Source organism: Nanorana parkeri, unplaced genomic scaffold (genome assembly GCF_000935625.1).
Source record: "Nanorana parkeri isolate BGI_ZX_2015 unplaced genomic scaffold, ASM93562v1 scaffold1448, whole genome shotgun sequence".
Taxonomy (NCBI): domain Eukaryota; kingdom Metazoa; phylum Chordata; class Amphibia; order Anura; family Dicroglossidae; genus Nanorana; species Nanorana parkeri.
In genome coordinates this window covers 3,407-26,467 of record NW_017307716.1, presented here as the reverse complement: position 1 = coordinate 26,467, position 23,061 = coordinate 3,407, and the positions used below count along the sequence as shown (strand labels likewise).

The 23,061-nt window shown below is 46.0% G+C and overlaps 1 protein-coding gene across 1 annotated transcript in view; it reads left to right on the top strand.

Moving 5' to 3' along the window:
* The first annotated feature begins 6,971 nt into the window (after positions 1–6,971).
* Positions 6,972–23,061, top strand: part of AMDHD2 (amidohydrolase domain containing 2) — a 19,325-nt gene continuing 3,235 nt past the window's right edge. Inside the window, exons 1-6 of the mRNA XM_018570053.1 lie at positions 6,972–7,162; positions 11,682–11,818; positions 13,995–14,134; positions 17,384–17,438; positions 18,855–19,067; positions 20,697–20,785. Of these exons, the coding sequence (XP_018425555.1) occupies positions 7,080–7,162; positions 11,682–11,818; positions 13,995–14,134; positions 17,384–17,438; positions 18,855–19,067; positions 20,697–20,785 (717 nt within the window). The 5' untranslated portion in view covers positions 6,972–7,079. The remainder of the gene's footprint in view (positions 7,163–11,681; positions 11,819–13,994; positions 14,135–17,383; positions 17,439–18,854; positions 19,068–20,696; positions 20,786–23,061) is intronic.

Below are 23,061 nucleotides of genomic sequence, written 5' to 3'. Positions count from 1 at the left end.
TTCGAAGACATACTTTGCATTATGATCACACGCATTATAACTTTTTACTCCTTTCCAGAGTTTCTAGTGCTGCTGTCTGGTACATCTGGTCTTGCGCTTCATGGGTAGGAGTGGAATCCATTTTAGCCCAATTCTTTGGCACAAAGTACTGATGTAAGGGTCCTGTCTTTAGTACTTCCAGATGCCCTAAACCAGGTATGCCTGTCTGAAGGTAAAGCTTCTAACATGCATACTTGTCCAGCAAGTTAGAAAGGCTGACTTGTCAGTCATAGTATCTGCAGAAGGAAGCCCAACCTCAATACCTGGGCTGGGCAAACTGGCCCTTCAGGTACTGTGGAACTATAAACCCCATTGCAGTGCAAGAGTCTTACAGCCACAGGCTGTATTTTCACCAGGGCCGGAGTTTGCCCACCCCTGTGCTATATCAAGCTTTGCTGTTGGTTTTAGAGGGTTAAGGAACCTATTCATGCTGCAAGAACCATGTATGTAGCTGCATGAAATATCATAACAAGAAAGCCCATCTGTTCCTATGTGGCTGCTTCACAGCTATGCACTGCGGTTTAGTGTGAAATGTAAACTATGGGCCTATTCACACCTATGTATGTACATTGCAATGTAGGTGGAACAGTGTGAATCCAGCCGCTGTGTTTAGTGTACTGCTGAGGGTAGAGGTAAGGTTCTGCCTGAAGGGCTGAATTTCCAGCAAGATCCCTATAGTGACAACAGCGCCTGATTCTACTTTAAGGTAGTCCTGGAGCTACCATGTTTCAGTGGCCCCAGACTGTGCCGGGATTACTGCTGCAAGTCAAATGACCAAAATCCGAACTCTGGGCTGTCTTAAAGGAATTTGTTTCCCTAGGCTGACATGTAGGAAAGCTTACTGACCCCTCTCTTGCTCTGGTTTGAGTTTCTGTTAAAAGGTGGTCGTGCTATCAAGTCACTGCTGGTAAAGGAACAAGATGAAACTCTACCGCTGAAAGGGCTTTCAACTGAACTTTGGGACTGAATTATGCCTGAGTACCTGCAGCTACAAATATTGATGTTTTAAAGCTTTATTACTGCTTGTGCAAAATATATCAAATTTACTGTTAATAGGCCTGGTCTACCTAAAGTTTGATTTCTTCCGGGTGAGTGACCCATTAAACCAGATGGTCAATGTTAAAGCCAGGCAACAGTGGATATACTGTTAGGGATGGGCTTGTTTTATTTCTGTCCCATTGCCAAGTCACAGCTTCAACTAGAGAAAAGCAATCCCCCTGAATTTCATCTGTTTGGTTTTAGGTAACAGCCAGCCAATGAGCATTTCTGGGACAATCACAGTGGCAGCCTCCATAGGTCTCACAATGGGTTCTTTACAATAAAACAAATGTCTAATCTGTTACATGGCATTAAATGCTCAGACTTTTGTTTTTCAATAATGAATCTGGACCAATATACATTGCCCAGCAAAGAGTTTTATGTAAATTTTTTACAAGTATTTCTAGTCAGTGTTTCCAAACTGCTTCAACTCTCTCAGCTCTGCTTCCCTGAACTTCCTGTCCTGTACAAGATCACAAGGGATCAAGCAGACCAAGCCATCCATGTGCTAGCTTGGAGAAGGGTGCAGAGAGCAGGAGAGTGGTTTGCCTTACTGTGCCTCTGTGTGTGTGGTAACAGAGTGGCTCCAAAGACCCTGCAAGGTAAAGGTGTCCCCCTAAAACAGGGTATTAGGGGACCAGCTGATTCTACAGGAAATGTAAAACTTTTAAACTTCAAAGAGCAGCATCCATTGTAAGTGATTTAATCCGCATTTAAAGTAACTTAAAAACTTTTTTGACTTTAATATCACTTTCAGAATACAACACTGATTCTGGTGTACATCTCTGGCATGACATGTGTACCCCCCCAGCCGTCCCCATGACTAAGCTGAATAAGGGTTTAAGAATGGTCATGTGTAAGGCCCCATTCACACTGAGCGACATGAAAATCGTGTGATTTTCTGCGTGCGATATTGTGTGACATCGTGTGACTTTTTCCTATTGGGCTGTATGCAATCAGGAGCAAAAAGGGTCATGTAGGAGCGTCAAGCTACAAGCGATATTGAGCGGCGAGATGTGAACAGCTCCATTGAAATGGATTGGAGAAGCTACATAGAGCGATATCGCTGCAAAAATCGCTCAGTGTGAATGGGGCCTAGGATGGGATATGTGTACCGAGCTGCTCCAGCCATCGTCTACAGGTTGAATGAAACGGGTAGTACAGAATGTGAGCACTGAGCATAGGGACTCTGGTCCTACATCAGGGTCACTGATATGAACCTCCTATATTAATACTAGGTACCGGAATGATTGCCCATGGCCTTCAAGCATGCAGCTGAAATTTGAAAGTGGCTGTAAAGAAATCTTTCACGCTCTTGTAATGTGTAAAAGCTGCTATTGCAAAATTGCTTTTAAAAGTACAAGTTCCAGGACAGCCGTAGTCCTTGTTTCACTATATTTGGGGTCTGTACCCCCAGAACTATGTGCCTATCAGGTGTCTTGATGTCACCGGCTACATTTCCCCCCCCCCCCCCCTCTAAATCGGTTCTTCACAAAGCAACTTGGCTAAAGGCACCAAACCAGAAGCGTCAGGCTTCAATAAGTTGCTGTTTAGAGTTCCCTTATGGCCAAATTCCCTAAAATGAAATCTGGGCTGAGGTAAAGTCCGTACAAAGAACAATGGACAAGAATGAATCCTTATACAAACTCTACTTCCTCCTTTCCAGACTTCTGCCCTACAGAGTATCACTGTGTTCCTGTTGGTCATTCTCTCTGATTCATGGATGGTATAGGGTTGTACTATGTAGGCAAAGCCATTGATATAGTTAGCCGTCCTTTGTTTATAGGGTTAGATCAGGGGTGGGCAAACTCTAGCCCCCCCCCCAGCCATTGTGCTGGTACTACAAATCCCATGAGGCATTGCAAGATTCTAACAGCCACAAACATGACTTCCACAGACAGATGCATGATGAGATTTGTAGTTTGACCACAGCTGGAGGGCAGAGTTTGCCTACCACTGGGTTAGAGGATACATTGGCACTATGGCCAGTTAAAAGAGAACTATGGGGTAAGTGTTTTTTTCCCCATAGTTCTCTTTAGGGTCATGGGAGGTCATATACTAACCTCCCGTGACCCAAAGCTCAGTATTTAGGGGGCTATTGCCCGTGATATGCTGGGACGGATCCTGACAATGCTGTTGAGATCCACCCAGCTGCATGAGTGACAGCTGGCTCTGCCTATCGAGAGGCAGAGCCAGCTGTGCCCGCCCCTTCCCAGTCCGTTCCTCCAGTCAGTGCTGGGGGATCGGAGAGGGCAATCCCTGTGGGCAGCCATGACTGACGGAGACCGCTCTCTGCAGGGAGATGATCGGAAAGTGAGCGAGCGGCGGTACGCGTTCGCTCACTTCCCAAAAAAATATTGCCGACGTGTGACAGCTTCTTTGTCACAGGTCGGCTCGAACTATGAGGATGAGTGCAAATCACTCCCCTCATAGTTCTCCTTTAATTAGGTCTTTTTGGGGAGTGTGACAGTTTGCAATGCCGGAGAGCACTGTACACCTGACCTCTGACCTTACGCTTTATAGATCCAACAACTGATATTGAATGCGTTACAATGCAGGAACACCACGTCAGTTTTACTTTCCCCTAGTGTGACTATTAGGCCTCAGTCACACGGATGTGTGCATCCATGCAGAAACCTGCACCTGGGAGGCACAGGAAGGTGCTCTGTGCACATCTCTGACAGGATGCAACTACACGCCAATCTGAACCTGCACATCTGTACAGATATAGGTGTGTGAGGACGGGTCGGCATGCAGCCACATCCTGTCATAGAGACGCCGCACCTGTCCCTCTGGGGTCCAGGTCTCTTCATGGACGAGCACATCCATGTAAATGAGGCCTTATACTATAATTGTGACTACGGAGGAGTTTGCTGCTTCCTTTTGACCATGCAAAGGTTATATTTGTATCCCGGTAATTCTGAGGCGTCTTCAGTCTGACATCTGGAAAACCGAGCACAGAAGCGGAGCACAATATTGCATCTTCTATGGGCAGCTTTCTGTTTAGCTCTGCGGTGAGGAATAGTACAATATTCTGTGCTTAGGAGAGCAGGACGACTGACCCATAGCAATGTGCATAATGCATGTTACATGGCTAGCCGTGCATATGATGGATGGATGAGTCATGGACCCAATACTGCAACTCTACTCTGGTTGTCAGGCCTTTGATATAGATGGGTCTCATCAATGGAGTCTCTGGGTCTCCCCTCTCCCAAAGGTTTGTATATGTCAAGGCAGCATATAAAAACACAAAACATTTAGTACATCTCTACAGTAAGTGAATTAGGGATGTACCGATACCATTTTTTCGGTATCGATATTTATATTTCGGTACTCGACGATACAGAGTACTAATACCGGTACTTCCGGTAGCATAGAGCCGGCTTCCCGGGCAATCGGAGCCAGGCGGCGTGTCATTACCCGCCACCCGGCTACTTGATTGCCCGGGAAGCCGACTCCATGCTGTTTGGTCGGGAAGCCGGCTTCCCAGGCAATCGGCATTGAGGCCAAACATCTGATAATATGGTGACACAACCGCCACCCTGCAGACACCTCATTCCCCTCTCACATCGATCCTCAGCAGCATTCATCACCGTACCACAGATGTCCCTCCGACAGCTGGGCAGACACCGCTCTCCAAGCTCTCGCGTATCTGCCTACGTCTCCTGCGTGTATAGTACCCGCGTGATCGGGCCTCAGCCTGCTACTGCACATGCGCAGACTGCCCAGCGCTCTCATTCAGACATCCTCTAACAGCATGAAGCCGGCGGTGCTGGCGCTGTACACACAGGAGACGTGGGCAGATCTTGGAGAGAGGTGTCTGCCCAGCTGTCGGAGGGACATCTGTGGTACGGTAATGAATGCTGCTGAGGATCTATGTGAGGGGAATGAGGTGCCTGCAGGGTGGAGGCTGTGTCACCATATTATCACATCTGTTTGGAGGGCTCGATGCTGATTGGCTGGGAAGCCGGCTTCCCGGCCAATCAGCATGGAGTCAGTTTCCTGGCTCCATGTTCCCTTGCGGCTCTGCCAGTCAGAGGAAATCTCCCTCTGACCGGAGGTTCCAGTATCGTGAAAGGTATCGGAGCATTTGGGCCAGTATAGTACTCGCCAAAATACTCGGTATTGGGACCGATACCGATACTAGTTTCGGTATCGGTGCATCCCTAATATAAATAGTTCCCCATGATTTAAACATGATGCGGGTACAGAAAAATAAATGATGTGGCAGGAATATAGGGAGCTGCTCTTTGACAAGGTAATTTATCAAACCTGGAGCAGACAGAATCTGGAGCAGCTGTCCATGACAACCAATCAGCTTCTCTCATTTTCAAATCTTAAGCTGAAGAGTGAAGCTGATTGGTTACTATGGGCAACTGCTCCAGATTCTGTCTGCTGCAGTTTTGATAAATTCCCCTTTGTATTTTTAGCGCTCAATGTCTAAGCATGTGGTGTCAGCCCTGCCTACTTAATTTCTGATGGATCACAAGAACACAGTCATCTCCTCCCCCCTTCCTTGTGCACAGAAAGGTATCGGCTTATTTGTAGCAAAATTGAACAGACGTAACAAAACCCTTCCAACTGTACATAAGGAGGCAAATAGGAGAAATTCAATGTTGGGGTTTCCAAAAGCAGGGACATGCCCCAGGAAACGTTTCACCACAAGTTCTGGTGCTGATGCAGAATATCAGAACCTGTCCGTATAGATGTTCGGGTGGAGTGAAAAGCACCCACCTCATAAATCTCCTTTAAGGGCAAAGCCTTGCATGAATTTTCTCTTAAAGTGGACCTTTTAGTAACTTAAAGGCAAACTCTTGGCTTGTTTTCAATGGAGGAGGTAAGGTTAAAAAAGAAACTTTTGTTGCATTACTTCCCTATAATCTGAACCTGACCCTCTGTACCTCTCTGTCACCACAAGATGTCCTCAGTTTTACAAGTTGAATGATGCCCAGTGTCACTCAAGCTGGAAGACTGAGGGAAGACTGTGAGTGCAGGGCATCATGGCCCCGCCCCTGAGCAGAGTGCCCTACACTCACAGTGTATTGGTGCAGAGAGGGGCACGGCATCATCCAGGACCACCCACTGCTGGGAGAAGATAGAAGAGAAAAAGCATAACTGGAGCATGCTTCAGGGGGTGCACGGAGTCGGGCAAATTTGCATGAATAGCTGCTGATATGTCAAAAATATACCATAACAGTATCATCAAAAAAGAAAGCTTCACCTACCATTATAATGCAGTACTTGTGCTCCAGTGAAGTGACTTCCACTAAGGTGATGTCAACAATCTGTCAAATGGGCTTCCAATAGAGACTACAAGCGGCCATTTTAACACACATTACACAGGCATGGTGCACAGTGCTCACCATCAGGAATCCCGCTCTGAGAGATGACACACAGCCATTGCTGGAATGCATATAGTCAGGAAATCGCTGCAAAGTAGCTGCAGGTGATCAGCAGCACTGAGATGCAACTAAGCAGCAAAAAATATGAAAAAAAGCACTTTATTTAGGGTAAATAGCAATTGTTTATTATACAGAGTTCTTCAGAAAACTAAATGGCATTCAGTTTGAAGTGTCTATAAAGTGCATGCAGATTCCACAGCCCTGTCTGTATAATGAAGGCTCACAGTCTGCCCTCTTGTGGTGGAAAGTGAGATGACAAGCCACAAAAAAAATACCCACTGACTACATCCTCAAGGCGTTTCCTTTCTTTGTGCTGAAAAACATACATTTCAGGCAGAAGGCCAGCTTTATAAAACACACAGGACACCGGCCTCCGTTTACACAAATACCTTTGTGTGACCTTCCCAAGATGGCCAATCTGCCTCTCACAACATGGCTGCCACAGCTGTCTGGGTCATGTGAGGAGGACAGAACCTATCCTGTCACGTGACTGTGGCTCATGTGACTGAGAGTGTAGTGAGCAGTGAGATGAGGGTGGATGGAGCTGGACAGCTGTAGAGGGGAAGGTGAGGTGTGCTCTCTGTCTGTGCAGGTTTAGAGATGCCTTCCAATAAATCCGTGTCTGATGCCCCCATCACCCAGTTCAGGAACTGCCGCATCCTCAGGGAGCACACACTGCAGTGGTGAGTACCACAGGAAGCAGATATACTACGCTGACATGTCTTCCCTTATCTTCTGTTTGTGTTGGGTTCTATAAAAGTCTAAAGATATCAAATCTAAAGGCGTATAATTCACGCTTTGCTTAGTGATGTGGTATTATCATCGGGTAATGTGCAAAGGAGCTCAACACACACACACACACTTGTCAAAAGTATTGGGACACCCCTCCAAATCATTGGATTCCGGTGTTCCAATCACCTCCATGGCCACAGGTGTATAAAACAAAGCACCTCGGCATGCTGACGCTTCCACAAGCATTTGTGAAAGAATGGGTCGCTCTCAGGAGCTCAGTGAATTCCAGCGTGGTACCGTGATAGGTTGTCACCTGTGCAATAAGTCCATCCGTGAAATGTGAAATTTCCTTGCTACTAAATATTCTACGGTCACCTGTTAGTTGTATTATAACAAAGTGAAAGTAACTGGGAACAACGGACACGTGAAATGACAGAGTGGGGTCAGTGCCTGCTGAAGAATGTTGGGGTTTCCAAAAGCAGGGACACGCCCCAGGAAACGTTTCACCACAACTTTGATGCAGAATATCAGAACCTGTCTGTGTAGATGTTCGGGGTGGTGGGGTGCTAGCCTGTTTGTGTCTGTCATCTTCATATCAATACTTGTCAGATCGCTCAGCAGGGAGACGTATGCGGCTGGACAGTGAGTTTTCAGCTCCTCACCTTTTAGTTTGTTTCATCTCATTGGCTCTTTAACCACTTCAGTCCCAGAGCTTCTTCCTGCTGTAGTCTCAGAATGTTCATCTCCAAGGTCCTGTATGTCAGTTTTGTACCCGATAACTTTGCTTTTGTAGTCTGTCCTCTAACACAGTGCTCCCCAACCTTTTTATCGCCGTGGACCGGTCTACAAAATAGTGCATGCAGCATTTTTGCAGATCGCAATGGACCGGAAAACGCAGGCACTAATGTGTTACGGATTCCGGTGCCGCGATCGCACTGCAGGCGGGGGGCGAGGCTTCAGTACCATTGAGTTCAATGGACCACCACGCCCCCTCCTGCCCCAAAACAAAGTGAGCCGCCGGGTTGCATTCCAGAGGCTGAACGCACTGGCACGCACTCCTTATGGTGGGACTGGGCCCTTAGGGCTTGTTCACACAAATTACGGTGCTTTCCAGAGCGGTAGCTGCTGGAACGCACAGCAATCACTCACAAATCTTCCCGCTGAGTTCAGGGGTGGGAGGGGGCGTTGCGGTGCATTGAAGTCAAAGGCACTGCAGCCACCTCCCGTAGTGCGATCGGATGCGTGGCAAAATATTGCCTGCGTTCTGTTCCACTGCAATGCTGCTTGCGCTATTTTTTGTGTTTGCAGTGGAATGGAACGCAGGCAATGTTTTGCCACACTTCCCGATCGCACTGCGGCGGGGGGGGCGAAGCAGTGCCATTGAATTAAATGCACTGCCACGCCCCAGAGCGCAGGGGGAAGTTTTGTGAGCGATTGTGGTGCGTTCCAGCAGCTGCCACTCTGGAACGCATCACAATTGGTGTGAACAAGACCTTAGACACTGAATTCCTTTTTTTTTCCTACCCTGTATTTTTTATATATTGTACAAAGTGCAAAAAAAACTTCAGAAATAAATTAAATGTTAAAGAAAAAAATATATAATAAAAGAAGAGGGCTTCACTAACCTGAACTCCCTGTGTCCCTCCGCCGGTATCAGCCTCCTCCTTGCCCTCCTCCAATGCCACCGATGGCTGCTGCGGCGTCGCTGGCTGCCCTCCAGTCTCCACCACACGCCGGTCGGGCGCTCTCTCTCCTCTCTCTGCAGGAGAGGACATAGGAAGAGGCGGAAGTAGTTCCGGACCGCGTACCGGGGGTTGGGGACCACTGCTCTTACATACACGATATTGCCAAAAGTATTGGGACACCCCTCCAAATCATTGGAGTCAGGTGTTCCAATCACCTCCATGGCCACAGGTGTATAGAATCAAGCACCTCAGCATGCAGACGCTTCTACAAACATTTGTGAAAGAATGGGTCGCTCTCAGGAGCTCAGTGAATTCCAGCGTGGTACCGTGATAGGTTGCCGCCTGTGCAATAACTCCATCCGTGAAATGTCCTTGCTACTAAATATTCCACGGTCACCACGGTTAGTGGTATTATAACGAAGTGGAAGCAACTGGGAACAACGGACACGTGAAATGACAGAGTGGGGTCAGCGCATGCTGAAGCGCACAGTGCACAGAAGTCGCCAACTGTCTGCAGAGTCAATAGCTACAGACCTCCATACTTGGTGAGGCCTTCAGATCAGCACAACAACAGTGCGCAGAGAGCTTCATGGGATGGGTTTCCATGGCCGAGCAACTGCATCCAAGCCTTACATCACCAAGTACAATGCAAAGCGTCGGATGCAGTGGTGTAAAGCACGAGAAGTGGAGACGTGTGACCAATCACGCTTCTCTGTCTGGCAATCACATGGACGTGTCTGGGTTTGGCGGTTGCCAGGAGAACGGTACTTGCCTGACTGCATTGTGCCAAGTGTAAAGTTTGGTGGAGGGGGGATTATGGTGTGCGGTTGTTTTTCAGGGGTTGGGGGGTTGGGCTTGGCCCCTTAGTTCCAGTGAAGGGAACTCTTAAGGTATCAGCATACCAAGACATTTTGGACAATTTCATGCTGCCAAGATCCATAAAGACATGGATGAGCGAGTTTGGGGTGGAGGAACTTGACCCGATAGAACACCTTTGGGATGAATTAGAGCGGAGACTGCGAGCCCGGACTTCTCGTCCAACATCAGTACCTGACCTCACAAATGTGCTTCTGGAAGAATGGTCAAACATTCCCATAGACACACTCCTAAACCTTGGGGACGCCTTCCCAGAAGAGTTGAAGCTGTTATAGCTGCAAAGGGCGGGCCAACATAATATTGAACCCTACCGACTAAGAATCGGATGCCATTAAAGTTTATGTGCGTGTAAAGGCCGGCGCCCCAATACTTTTGGCAATATAATGTATATGTGTGTCTTTCCAAACCCTAACCGAATCACATTTCGTCTGCTATAGCACTGTGTGTCATAAACACGGCCATCTCTATAATGAGGCAGAATGAGGATAGGCGGCTATTGCCTCAAGTGGCATCTTTGGGTCATGTGGGGGGTATGGCAGGTAGAGCAGCATGGCTGCTCTGCTGCACAATGTTTGCAGTGTGCCTGCCGCCCCCTTTCCGTCCAGAGCGTCCCAGGTTGCTAAGAGCTCAGCGCGGAGGTGTGTAAGGGCCAAACATAACTCCCTGCCTAGCTCTTAGCAACCTGGGAGTCTCTGGCTGGCATGCCGCCCAGCTCCTGGCAATTGTGGTGTCACTGGTTGCCAGGAGCTAAGCTAGATGTTCTGGCTGATGACCCACCCAGCTCCTAGCAACCAGTGACGTCTCTCCGAGCTGGGCAGGACATCAGCCAGAGCCGGATGATGTGCACCACTCAAACCCCCGCCCCACGTGGAAAAGTAGCTCATGTAGCAGATTTTTTCCCTGCGCATTTGTGTGCATTTACCACGTGTCCACACACTTTAGGGAAGCCTAAAGACCTTTTATTTGGACCACTCAACAGAACTAGAAGATGGCTAGACCTTCTAAAATCCTTAATAAATTCCAAATATCTCAAAAAACAATTTGTTCCATCTAGAAAATGGAACTGTTCTTCCTTTTGATTTTTCGGGGTTTTGCAGAAAGTCAATAGAATCACTTTCTTGTGACCTATGGAAAGACAATGATACTTTGGGAAGGTGCATAGACACCCTATCTTGGAAGATGGTCAAGTATGCGTCCTTACGGGACAGAGCTTTCAACTGTCCAGCCTTCTTGCAGAAAAAGAATGGTGAGCAGGAAAGTTATTTATATGTTAAATACTTTGGAGAACAGTCACTGATGGGGTCAAAAGGTTCTTACGTGAGGGCATTCAATGCAAGAGTTTATTCCCAGGTAGTCTGAACAATTCTTGGTGTGCTGCGCTCTCTGGCTATAAGGAATCTCTTGATCAGGGATCTTCTGCTAGTTTCCAAAAATATTGATAGAGGATGAGGGTGGTGGGAGTGACTTGGAACCACTGTTTGGCTTTTGCTTGCTGTTGAAGGTGGAGCCAATCATCTCTTAGGTAGCTGTCTTAGAGAATGATTATGGGAAATCTGTTTATCACAGAATGGGTACACAGTATATAGTGTACACTCAGTATATGAGTGTATGTTTTGAAGAATAGAAGTTGAAAGGGAACCAAAGAACTGTGACTTGTTTTCAAAGGTGCAGCCTTAAAGTGTTGGCCCCATCTTTTCTTCAGCACCTAGTGAGGCACAGCCCCAGAAGAAGCCTCCAGGGACCTTGGACCTAAAAGCTTCTTCCAGCCCAGAGGCTTGCTATCTAGAGATGGAAGAATATTGACCTTGGTACTTGCACCTTTAAAAACAATTTGGTGGAGGCAGCTTCCATATTCTACTAACAGGCTCCTTTTCTTCTGAAGTCTCCTCTCTGTCCCTTACTGTTGCAGGGAGGATCTATGGGTGCGACAGGGGAAGATCCTTAATCCTGAAAAGCTTTTCTTTGATGAGAAAGGGGCTGCTGATGTCAAGGTGGACTGCCATGGAAGAATCATTGCACCGGGATTTATTGACACACAGATCAATGGTAAGACATTCACATCTAGAAGAGCCTCTGGTCTGCAAGAAGGAGAATTATGCTGCCCTTGTATGCCTGAATGACTTGTTTTAAAGGGGAAATAGAATAGTTTCGAGTATAGGATATGCAGACCCTGAAATGGGTCATCCCATCATGGCCTATGGGCCATTTTAATGGGTCAGACCATGAAATGGGTCTACCCCAAACTCTTAAATGGGTCAGCCTCATGTAAAATTAGGTGCTAAACGTCAGTAGGTGCTCCTATATGCCCTAAAGACTGCATAAGTCCTCACTCCTTGCTCCATGCTGGTAGTTGTCATCCACCCCATGTAACTAGACTAATTCCCAAGGGGCAATTCATTACAGCCCAACATAACTGCTCCTCGATAGAAGGCTTTGGTGAAGAAGCAAAAGATAGATTTTACAATAGAGGTTACAGTGGGGAAGCCGTGGACCAGGCATATCATTATGCAAGGAACAAAAATAGAAAGAAACTGTTGAAGGAAAATTGAGAGATCATCATAGAGACAGATCTTTAACATCACAGTGTAGAATCTGAGGAGATAAGACGTATAATCCGTAGATATTTACCTTCACTACATGGTGATATCTCTTTAAGAAAGATCTTGATGTCCGGAGTATTATTACTATCTAAAAAAGCTCCAATGTTAGGAAAAGGATTATAATTTGTTAAGCATGAAAGAAGAAGAAAAAAATTCACATGGATACACACTATAGGTATGTTTAGCTGTGGCAGCTTGAGACGTTCTTCTTGTTTATATATGGTGGATGCCGTCCATTCATATAGTACAAGTCAATCTTACACCATCAAAAACATTCCTCAATTGCTACTAAATATGTAAATGATTTCATTTCTTGTGATGTTTGTCACTTACAATATGTTGGCGGAACGACCAGGTGACCATGTGACTGTTTTGGCGATCACCTTTCTAACATTAGAACTAATAAACCACCAGACATTCGATTGATGAGAATAATTCCAATGCTGCATCTATGAATGTACGAAGAAAGAATAGTCAATCCAGTGGGAGGAGGAGATTTACTATACTCCGTAGATGAGACATTGAATGGATCTTCATGCTTGGAATTAGATTTCCCCAAGGAAAATCTATTTGCCCTCCCCTTCCCCTTTCACTCTCCTGCTTCCCTTCCTACCCACCCCCTCCCCTTTCCCTTTCCTGCCCTCTTCCTCTTTCTGACTTCCTTTTTTCTCTTCATCCTTTAATCCTGTATACATTATATATAGGAAAACTAAAAGTTCCAGCACACCACTATATATTGTATATTATACACCAGAAGACTACATCTCTCTCTCTCTCTCTCTCTCTCTATATATATATATATATAGAGAGATATATAGAGAGATATATCTATATATATATATATACATATATAGCTATATATACACACACACACACACACACACACTTCCTGCATACACTGTACATTAATTATACACTGGGGGACTACAAGTCCCAGTATGTTCTGTATATTATACACAAGGGGACTGCAAGTGTGGACTGGAGGGAAAGCGTCCAGAAGCCTCCTGAGTTGTGACATGTATCCTGGGAGGCTGCAGGCAGGGTTGATAGGTGGGCCAGGTGAGGAATAAGTAAGTGAACCTCGGCAAAAGTAAAAGAAAAAAAAAAATCAAGTCTTAGTTTAAAGGGTTTGTCCACCCAATAGAGATTCTTGAGCTATAGGTGAAATCAGGCTGACTCCACCCTCGTGTTTTTTATGTATCTCAGGCCCTTCAATAAGGGGTCTCTCTTTCCAACTCTGTTCCTTTGCAGGTACCTATAGTATAAATTAAATAGGATGTCCAGGAATTAACACTTAGTGCCCCCTGCACTCCGCGGGTTAACTGCCCATATTGGTCTAGGGGACGGTATAAAGAAGATATACTCACCCTTCCAACAATTTATAGCTGCAAGATCCATTATCATACTTCCAGAATGGAACAGCTCAGCAGGTCTGACTAAGACTATTACAGCTTTAGAGAGAATCTTTCATCAATGTGCATATCTGTGCAAGAAGCCCCCCGATGGAAGCTGGCAGCTTCCAGCTTTTATTTTAGGTATTTAGCAGGATGACGTCACCATTAACATAATATTGTACACAGATGCGGGCCACGGACAAGTCTTCACCACCTTTTATATTTTAGGTGGCTTCGGTGTGGATTTTTCCCAGGAAACAGATAACGTTAAAGAAGGGATTTCTCTGGTTGCTCGTAGCATCCTGTCACACGGAGTGACCTCTTTCTGTCCGACCCTGGTGACATCGCCCACAACGCTTTACCACAAGGTATGAACTAAGAAGGATTGTAGCGGCCTACATCTGGAGTCACACAAGAGTTTTATGGCTGCGGCTTTTATTTTTAATGGAACGTTTCAAATCGGAGGATCTTATTTAAAGCCTCCTGTAGACCGGTCACTGCTGCTCTCTCTGCTTGTGCTGGGTTGACTGGTCTTGTCTCCACCACCTCCTGTAATAAAGACCGGTCACTGCTGCTCTCTCTGCTTGTGCAGGGTGACTGGTCTTGTCTCCACCACCTCCTGTAATAAAGAACAGTCACTGCTGCTCTCTCTGCTTGTGCAGGGTGACTGGTCTTGTCTCCACCACCTCCTGTAATAAAGACCGGTCACTGCTGCTCTCTCTGCTTGTGCTGGGTTGACTGGTCTTGTCTCCACCACCTCCTGTAATAAAGACCGGTCACTGCTGCTCTCTCTGCTTGTGCAGGGTGACTGGTCTTGTCTCCACCACCTCCTGTAATAAAGACCGGTCACTGCTGCTCTCTCTGCTTGTGCAGGGTGACTGGTCTTGTCTCCGCCCCTCTTCTAGTTTTCTGCAGCCTGGGCTGCTCTCCACAACTCTGCTCTCTGCACAGGTTAAAAATGTAGAGTTTGTCTTGGTGTCGGCCTCCTGTAATGTAGACTAGCAACCCTCAAAGCCATTCCTGCTTTCTGCTTGCACGTGTGCTGGCATTGGATGGCAGAGTGCCAAAACCAGATCAAGGGATGTAAAGTCACCAGGACTCTAGACATGTAATTATGCTGCCTTGAGAAAAGGGACCCTGCAAGGTCCTGAAAAGTGGGTATATATGTATGTGACACTGTTTTTCACAATGATTAAATGCCTAGAGTACTGCTGACTTTATGTGCCTTTATCTGAACAGGAACATGTTATGAGGAGGAAATAGTACTGGGGTGACCTTGTCAGTCTGCTGCTGCTCCTTTACTGTCCAGTCACAGGCAGGGAGGTGACCTAGCTGTGTTGCTTGACTGTAAAAAGTCAGGTCACCAAGCTAAATGTGCTATCTGGCAGGTCAATGTAAATCTTAGAACTGGATGGACAGAAATAAAAAATCTTTTGGCAGGTAAAATATATTTCAAATGTGTGTTTAGCTGTTTGGCTGAGGTTCAACTTTACGGCCTCATTCACACTTTGCTATTTGGGATTCCTGCTGCAGGAGTCCCAAATGTTCAATTTAGATGTGGCCACTGTCACCCATTCAAGTTAATGAATGGGTAACAGTGGCAGCATCTGTAAGTGACAGTCCACATGTAATTGTATGTGATACAATTATGTGCAGTTTGGTATAGATCACTGTCACTGGACGCATGATAGATGTGTGCCACAACATTGATCTATTCCAAACTGCATGTCATCATATCATATACGTTTACATGTGGACAGTTACAGATGTAGCCTCTGTCACCCGGTCATTAAATTGAATTGGTGACAGCTGCTTCATCTAAATGGGTGATTAGGTTTCCTGCTCCAGGAATTTGTAGGTTCCTGCAGCAGGAGTTCCAAATTGCACAGTGTGAATGTTGCCTAATTCTCTGTAGGGTTATTTATGTTCCCTCCTACATTGAGTGGCATTTCTCTGCAGACTTTTATGCTCTTCTACCTAATGCTGCATAGTCTCATATCATAAGATCATGACCTTCGGTCTTCAGGTTTTGTTTTCTGCAACTTTTGCTGTTTGGTTTTCATTATACTGTTGTTCATTCTGCAACAGCTGCCAATACCTGAAGTATGGGTGTTGGATATGGCACCTTGCCCTCCTATCTTTACAAGTCTCTGTATCTGGTGACCTAATATATAATATCTCTACATAATTCTGTTTCTGCACTAGCCTGTGCTAACCTCCTCAGCCTCTGTTTTGGTCATTGAGGCCACTCTAAAGGACCAATAATGAGGCTCCGAAGTGGTGCAAGTGATGGGACCAACCTTGACATACATTAAAGAATGGAAGCCACACTTAAAAGTAGTGATGCGCCGATACTAATATCGGTATCTGTGCCGATACAGAGTATTTGGGCAAGTACTCGTAAGTGTTCCCGATGCCTATCCCGCTACCGGAACTGCCGGTATCATGAAGCCAGGCAGCTTTTTATTACACTCGGCCCGGCTTCTTGATTGGTGACGAGGGAGCATGGAGCTGGCTTCCCGGCCAATTGGGAAGCCAGGTGGCGTGTAATGACTCGTCACCCAACTTCCTGATTGGTTGGGAAGCTGGCCAATGAGGAAGCTGGGCGGCGAGTCATTACCCTCCCCCCAGCTTCCTGGTTGGCCAGAAAGCCGACTCCATGCTTCCTCGTCACCTGGTGACGAGGGAGCATGGAGACGGCTTCCCGGCTAATCGGGAAGCCGGGCAGCAAGTCATTACACGGCGCCCGGAAATCCCTAATGGGACTTGCAGTATCCATATTCTGTATTGGCGAGTACCATAAAAAAAAATATCGGTACTCGTTACCGAAAATCCGGTATTGGTGCATCCCTACTTCAAAGTTCTTCACACTGCAAAGAACTTTATTCAGTGCCAAGATCCTAGATTGCCCACCAGGGCTCCTTCCTCTAATGTGTTTCACTCACAATAGCTCTATGAGTAAAACGAGTCATACGGAGGTGCCTAGGCGAGTTGTTCAAGTTTTCATAGCTGAATAAAGATTATTGCAGTGGGAAAAACTTTGGAGTCTGGCTTCCATTATTTTATATGTGTACATGGAGATGAATGTAGGGACAAGCAATCAAGAGCACTACTAGGTGTCCCGGGGATATTGACTTGGAGCAGAAATGTAGGATGGGGCCCACCTTGACTGGAAAATTTTAAGAGTTGAATGGATGTCCATGTCTCCGCATCTATTGGTTGTTTGGGCAAGCGATTTCCACTTCAGATAACCTCTACTTGTGGAATTTTTCAACATATGTCCCATTTAAGATGCACAGTTTTTGGGTAGAATGTGGAAAAGTTAGAAACTCTCAGGTGTTTGTTGCTGTCCGTGTCCACATTGGGTAGATTTTTCCTCACTTCCTGCCTTAGTGACGGCTGCCACCAAGAAAAGAGGGGACATTTTTCTGGGGAAAAGACAGCAAAAAAAAACAACTTATTATTTTTCCAAAGCTCCAGGATATGCCTTCACCTTAAAGCCAACATTGTTTTTGTGATCCACCAAGAACAGAATTTTCTAGTGTGGATAGTGTTCACCTTTTCATTTTTCCAATCGTTTGTCCATTTGTGGCCCTAAACCTCTTCTTTATTTCCAGGTGATTCCTCAGATAACTGTGAATGCTGGAGGTCCACAAGGATCTGGAGTGCTGGGTAATAATCTTCTGCTTTGTACATTCAAACCAAAAGCCATCAGCAAGTTATCTACTGAGATAGGCAATTTCATTTTTTTTCCTCCTTCTGTGGGAGAGAATTCCACAGAAAATTATGATAGGAGGATCAAGATTTCTGGATAGATCAAGGCTAACATGATCAAAGTCTGTGCAGACCACTGCCGAATTGTGACATACCTCTGTGTTAAATGTCTGCTCACCTACCAAAACAATGTCCTTGGCAGCAGTCAATACCAATAGGAACCTCTGGGGTACACAGTGTCCTTTGGTAGTTCACAATGATGATACTAAAGATTATAATAAGAAGATGAATTTGTTGATGATACTTTGCCAGGTCAAATAGGTTCTCCAATCATGGCTAAAAACCACGCTGCAGTACTTGAAGCCTCAACTGAGGGGGTAGCACCAGGGGCTTCTATTTGCTACAAACACAAACACGCAGTTGTAGTTCAACACCAACTCTACTCTTAGCTGATATTTTCATTTTGCAAGATATCTTTAATTGCTAGTATTGAGATATTCCTGTGGCCACAACATACCAAGAATAATGGTTTTGCACACTCTGGCTGGATGCTTTGCCAGTTGGGGCAGACAGTTGTTGGACATATACATGTGTGTTAAGGCCTTAGGTGAGGGAGTGGAGACACAAGCCATTGTTGTATCAAATTTTTTTTTTCTCCTTTGAGTAAAATAATATCTGGTGATCCGGCCATGAAGGTTCCAGTTCAGGCACTCCCTTTTATAGCGTGACAATGTTCTGTCTCCCAATTGCCCTCAAATGCACAGGTACTGTTTTTTTGGTATCGGGTACTGATATTTTTTTTTCGGTACTCGCCGATACGAAGTAACGATACCGGTGCCATGTGGCCAGATCAGGAATTTGGGCGGCAGATCATGACCAGTCGCCCGGCTTCCTGATTGCCTGTGAAGCCACTGTTCTAGCGAAAGAACACCGGCTTCACTTGCCCAGGCAGCCTGGCTTGCTGACCAATCAGAAAGCCGGGCGGCGCGTCATGATGTGCTGTCCGGCTTCCTGACTGGTCAGCAAGCCAGGCTGCCTAGCAACAAGTGAAGCTGGCTTCCTAGCCAATCAGGAAGCCGGGAGGCGGGTCATAACCGATCACCTGGCTTCGTGATTGGAAAGGATGTCGGCTCCATGCTCCCTCGGCACATACCGGAAGTTCCGGTATCGGTTTAGATCTACTTTAACGTATCACCTGTCAATGACAATCAGCCTGTTGGTAATCCTGGTCTTCAGCTTGTTTTGTTTTCTCATCAGTTTAGGTCTACTAAAAGTGGCAGTCTGGCAATAAATGTTGCTTTCCATGGGACACCTGACATTTCTAGGTATTTGTGGAACTTTCTGATTACTAAATGAGCTCTATATGCTTGGCAGGTGTCCACCTGGAAGGTCCGTTCATCAGCTCGGAGAAGAAGGGAGCCCATCCGGAGCACTGTCTACGGTCGTACAGGGAGAGGGGTTTCTCAGAATTAATGGACACTTATGGGACCCTAGATGGGGTCAGCATTGTGACTTTGGCCCCAGAAATGGAAAAGAGTAAAGAGGTGATCGAGGAACTAGTACAGCGCGGAATGCGTGTCTCCTTAGGTAGATATATATGCCTAGTAACTGCACCTAAGATTGGTTTCTCTGTCTTGGATAATGTGGGCCAAGGTTAGAGTCATCAGCAGGGAGATGACTATTCAGGTGAGCTACATGTGTGAACAGACTCTGAACTCTTCATATATTTCTATGGAGAAATAACTAGATGCAGTATTTTAAGTTGGTGGATCCTCCACAGTAATACAGGAAAGACATGCAGAGACCACAGCAGCTTCCATGAAAAGCCATGCACAGGTTGCCACCGCTATGTCACAGTGGGCATGAGATCTCTGTATCAAGATGCTGGACAGCAGTAGCACCCTTCTTGGAGCTCAAAAGTACGTAATCTGTTTTTATAGTAAAAATGTGGCCTATTCTGAGCAAGAAGTAAATACACTTTAAAGCGAGTCCTTACTGACCTCTTTCGATGCATGCATTGTGGTGGAATTCCTTGTCAAAGTTGCCATCTGAAGCTTCTCAATTTCACTTTGTAGCTTGGTTTCCTCTGCCAGCAGTGATTCGGCAGCTTACTAGTCTTTTCATCTCCAATATAAACCATTAGCAAGTGCAAATTGCTCCACAGTGGCTGTAACTACAACGGTCAGTGAAGATTCCCTTTAAAGCTGAACTCTAGGCAACCCGGAGTTGTATTTCTATATCCATTCCAGAGATTTATTGGAGTCCAACTGTAAAACTTATTTACTGCATGTTCTAGTATAACTCACCTCCCCTTGCTCCTTCTCCTCCACAGACATCTTCTTCAGGGTGCCGGGTCTTTGGTAGACTTGATTGGCCAGTGGGGGATGTGCATGCGCATGGGAGTACATTCGCCCACGCACAGAGGTGTGCTAAGAATGCCCAGTGAGCTGCGCATGTGCACGAAAGAAGATTGTGACCAGGCGTGTATGTTTGTTTTATTGCAGAAGAGACCTAGGCTATGTCTCTTTATTGCAGAAGACACATGCTGCGTTACATAGCATGTGTCTTCTGCAATAAAATACCTACCTGCTTGCAATTTTCTTTTAAAGCTTAGTTCCACTATAGGTAAATATTTGAATATCCATAGTCTGGCTTCAGTTCTACTTTAAGGAAGAACTCCAGGCAGTTAAAAAATTAACTCTTGCAGTGGGGCTACCCCCACACTGCAAGGGTTTAGTACTCCTTTTAGTCTAGGGTCTAAAATAAAAGATATACTCGCCCAATCCTCAGTTGTGCCTGGTTGCTAGATTGGTCTCCACAGCTTCTTTTTCCCCAGGCTCTGGTGGTCTAAGGACCTGTGACATCATCATGTCTATACAGTCTATTAGACATGAGGATGCCGAGAGATATTCCTCAGTGGAGCGGAGTGGGAGAGAGATGAGTGGTCACCACTAGGGGACCGAGGATCAGGTGAGTATTTCTTCTTTATTTTACACCCTAGACCAAAACAAGCACTTAACCCTGGCAGTGCAAAGGTAAAAAAAAATTAACCCCCCTGCAAGAGTTTAATTTTTTAACTACCCAGAGTTCTTCTTTAAGGAAATATTATGTTTCAATGATAGATATATTTAGACCTAATTGAATTCTAGTCTTTCAGTTGTAGCTTAGAACAAATGTTGGAGAGAAATATTGGTGATGTGTGTTATTGGTCCTCAGGTCACTCCGTGGCTAATTTATCTCAGGCAGAAGATGCTGTGAATTACGGGGCTTCATTTATTACTCATCTCTTCAATGCCATGCTACCGGTAAGTCCATCCTTCCTGCTTGTGGTGTCTCTAAATGGCTGAATGTGCATGTCGGGGATTTATACTTCACCTTTTAGTTCAACTTTTTGTTTCAGAATGGATTGCAAGGAATTATGGGTCATTTTCTATATACACTACCTAGCCCAGGGGTGCACATTAGGTTGATCGATCTACCAGTCAATCACAAAGCAAACACTGGTAGATCGCGATCGGCTCGCTGACCTGAGCTGCCTCCCGCGGTTCTAGTGCGGCTGAATGTGTCAGAATCTGCAGACGGGAAGGGTGCGGCACACCTCTCCCAGTCTGCAGCGTCAGACACATTCGGCCACACTATCACCAGTGCGGGGCAGGACACCCCTCCCAGTCTGCAGTGTCAGACACATTCGGCCACACTATCACCAGTGCGGGGCAGGACACCCCTCCCAGTCTGCAGTGTCAGACACATTCGGCCACACTATCACCAGTGCGGGGCAGGACGCCCCTCCCAGTCTGCAGCGTCGGACAAATTTGCCCACACTAGCAGCGCAGGAGACAGCTCACATGGGAGAAGAGCCGGGAGGCTGCTGCAGTGCAGGTAAGGAAAGACAGTCGGAGGAGAGGGAGAGAGGAGAGGCAGAGGAGAGATAGAGGAAGACAGCCAGCAGAGAGAGAGATGAGACAGCAGGACAGAGGAGAGATGTCAGAGGAGAGAGAGAGAGGAAGACACAGCTAGGAGAGATGGTCAAAGGAGAGACAGTCAGAAGAGAGGAGAGACAGCCAGGAGGATGAAAGAGGAGAGATAGCCAGGGCAGAGAGAGAGAAGGGACAGCCAGGAGAGAGAGCGAGGAGAGACAGCCAGGCGAGAGAGCGAGGAGAGACAGCCAGGAGGATGAGAGGCGTGATAGCCATGGCAGAGAGAGAGAGATAGCCATGGCAGAGAGAGAGAAGATACAGCCAGGCGAGAGATACAGGAGTCCCAGTAACGATGTTAATGTGCTTGTTTTTTAAACGTGTTTTTTTCATTGGCAGAGCTATTTGTCCTGCAAAACTGTATGTACATTTATTCTGCAGGAATAGAGACAACAATGAATGTTATAAGTATATTTTCTTTCCAGGGGATGTAATACCAGTAAAATACCGCAATATGGCCACTAGATGGAGCTGAGGGGCATAGGAAAGAAGTATTTAATTACGATGCTCCCCAGCTCCATCTAGTGGCCATAATGCTGTTGTATCCTTATATTAACCAGTTGACATCCGCGGTGTTAAACCCCCTTCCCATCCAGGCCATTTTTCAGTATTCAGCGCTGCGGTACTTTAACTGACATTTATTCCGTCATGCAGCGCTGTACTGAAATGAATTTTATACCCTTTTTTGGGGACAGATAGAGCTTTCTTTTGGTGGTATTTATTCACCACTGGGGGTTTTATTTTTTTACTATATTAAGGAAAAATTACCAAAATTTAAAAAAAAAAAACAGTTTCCCCTATATTAAATGATAAAACATTTATTATTACCCAATTTTTTGGTAAAATATAAAAGACGGGGTCACGTCGGGTAAAAAGACACTAAACATGTCAAGCCTTAAAATTGCGTGCGCGCGCGAAACCTCAAAAAACGATAATACCCAAAATTGGCCCTAGGCGACGCTTTAAAAGCTGTTACCGCTCATCAGTTTAGTGTTATCAGTGATTGATGGCCCTAAAATGATTGCTCTCACTGCGACGTTCGCGGCGATATGTAACATGTGTAGCGCAATTGTAATTTTTGCGCGCTGGGGCACCGGACGCGTATTTACGTTTATAGGCGCGTAAACGTGGGGGTGGGGGAGTTAAACATTTTGGGGGGGTTTTTTCCCCTTTTTTTATATGTGGCTTTTATTTTATTTTATTTTTTTATGTGTTACTTTTCTTTTTTTTTATTTATATTTTTTTTTTTGCACTTATTGTTATTGCTATTATATAGGGGGATAACAACCCCCTATATAATAGCAAAGGCACACTGACAGGTCCTCTTTATGGAGATATTAGGGGTCTCTAGGACCCCTAATATCACCTATGGACCCCAAAAGAAGCTGATAAAGCAGAGATCTGCTTTATCAGCTTCTTCTCTCTCCAGATGACTGACAGGTGAATGCAGAAGTGATGTAACACACATCACTTCTGCATTCACAGCCCGGACGGGGATCACCAAGGAGCTGATCTCCCGTCGTCCTCCTCCTGACGCCCTCGGAGCCGGTCCCGGCTATGGACCCGCTGATCGCCTATATGTGAAACACCCGGTACCGGGTGTTCGC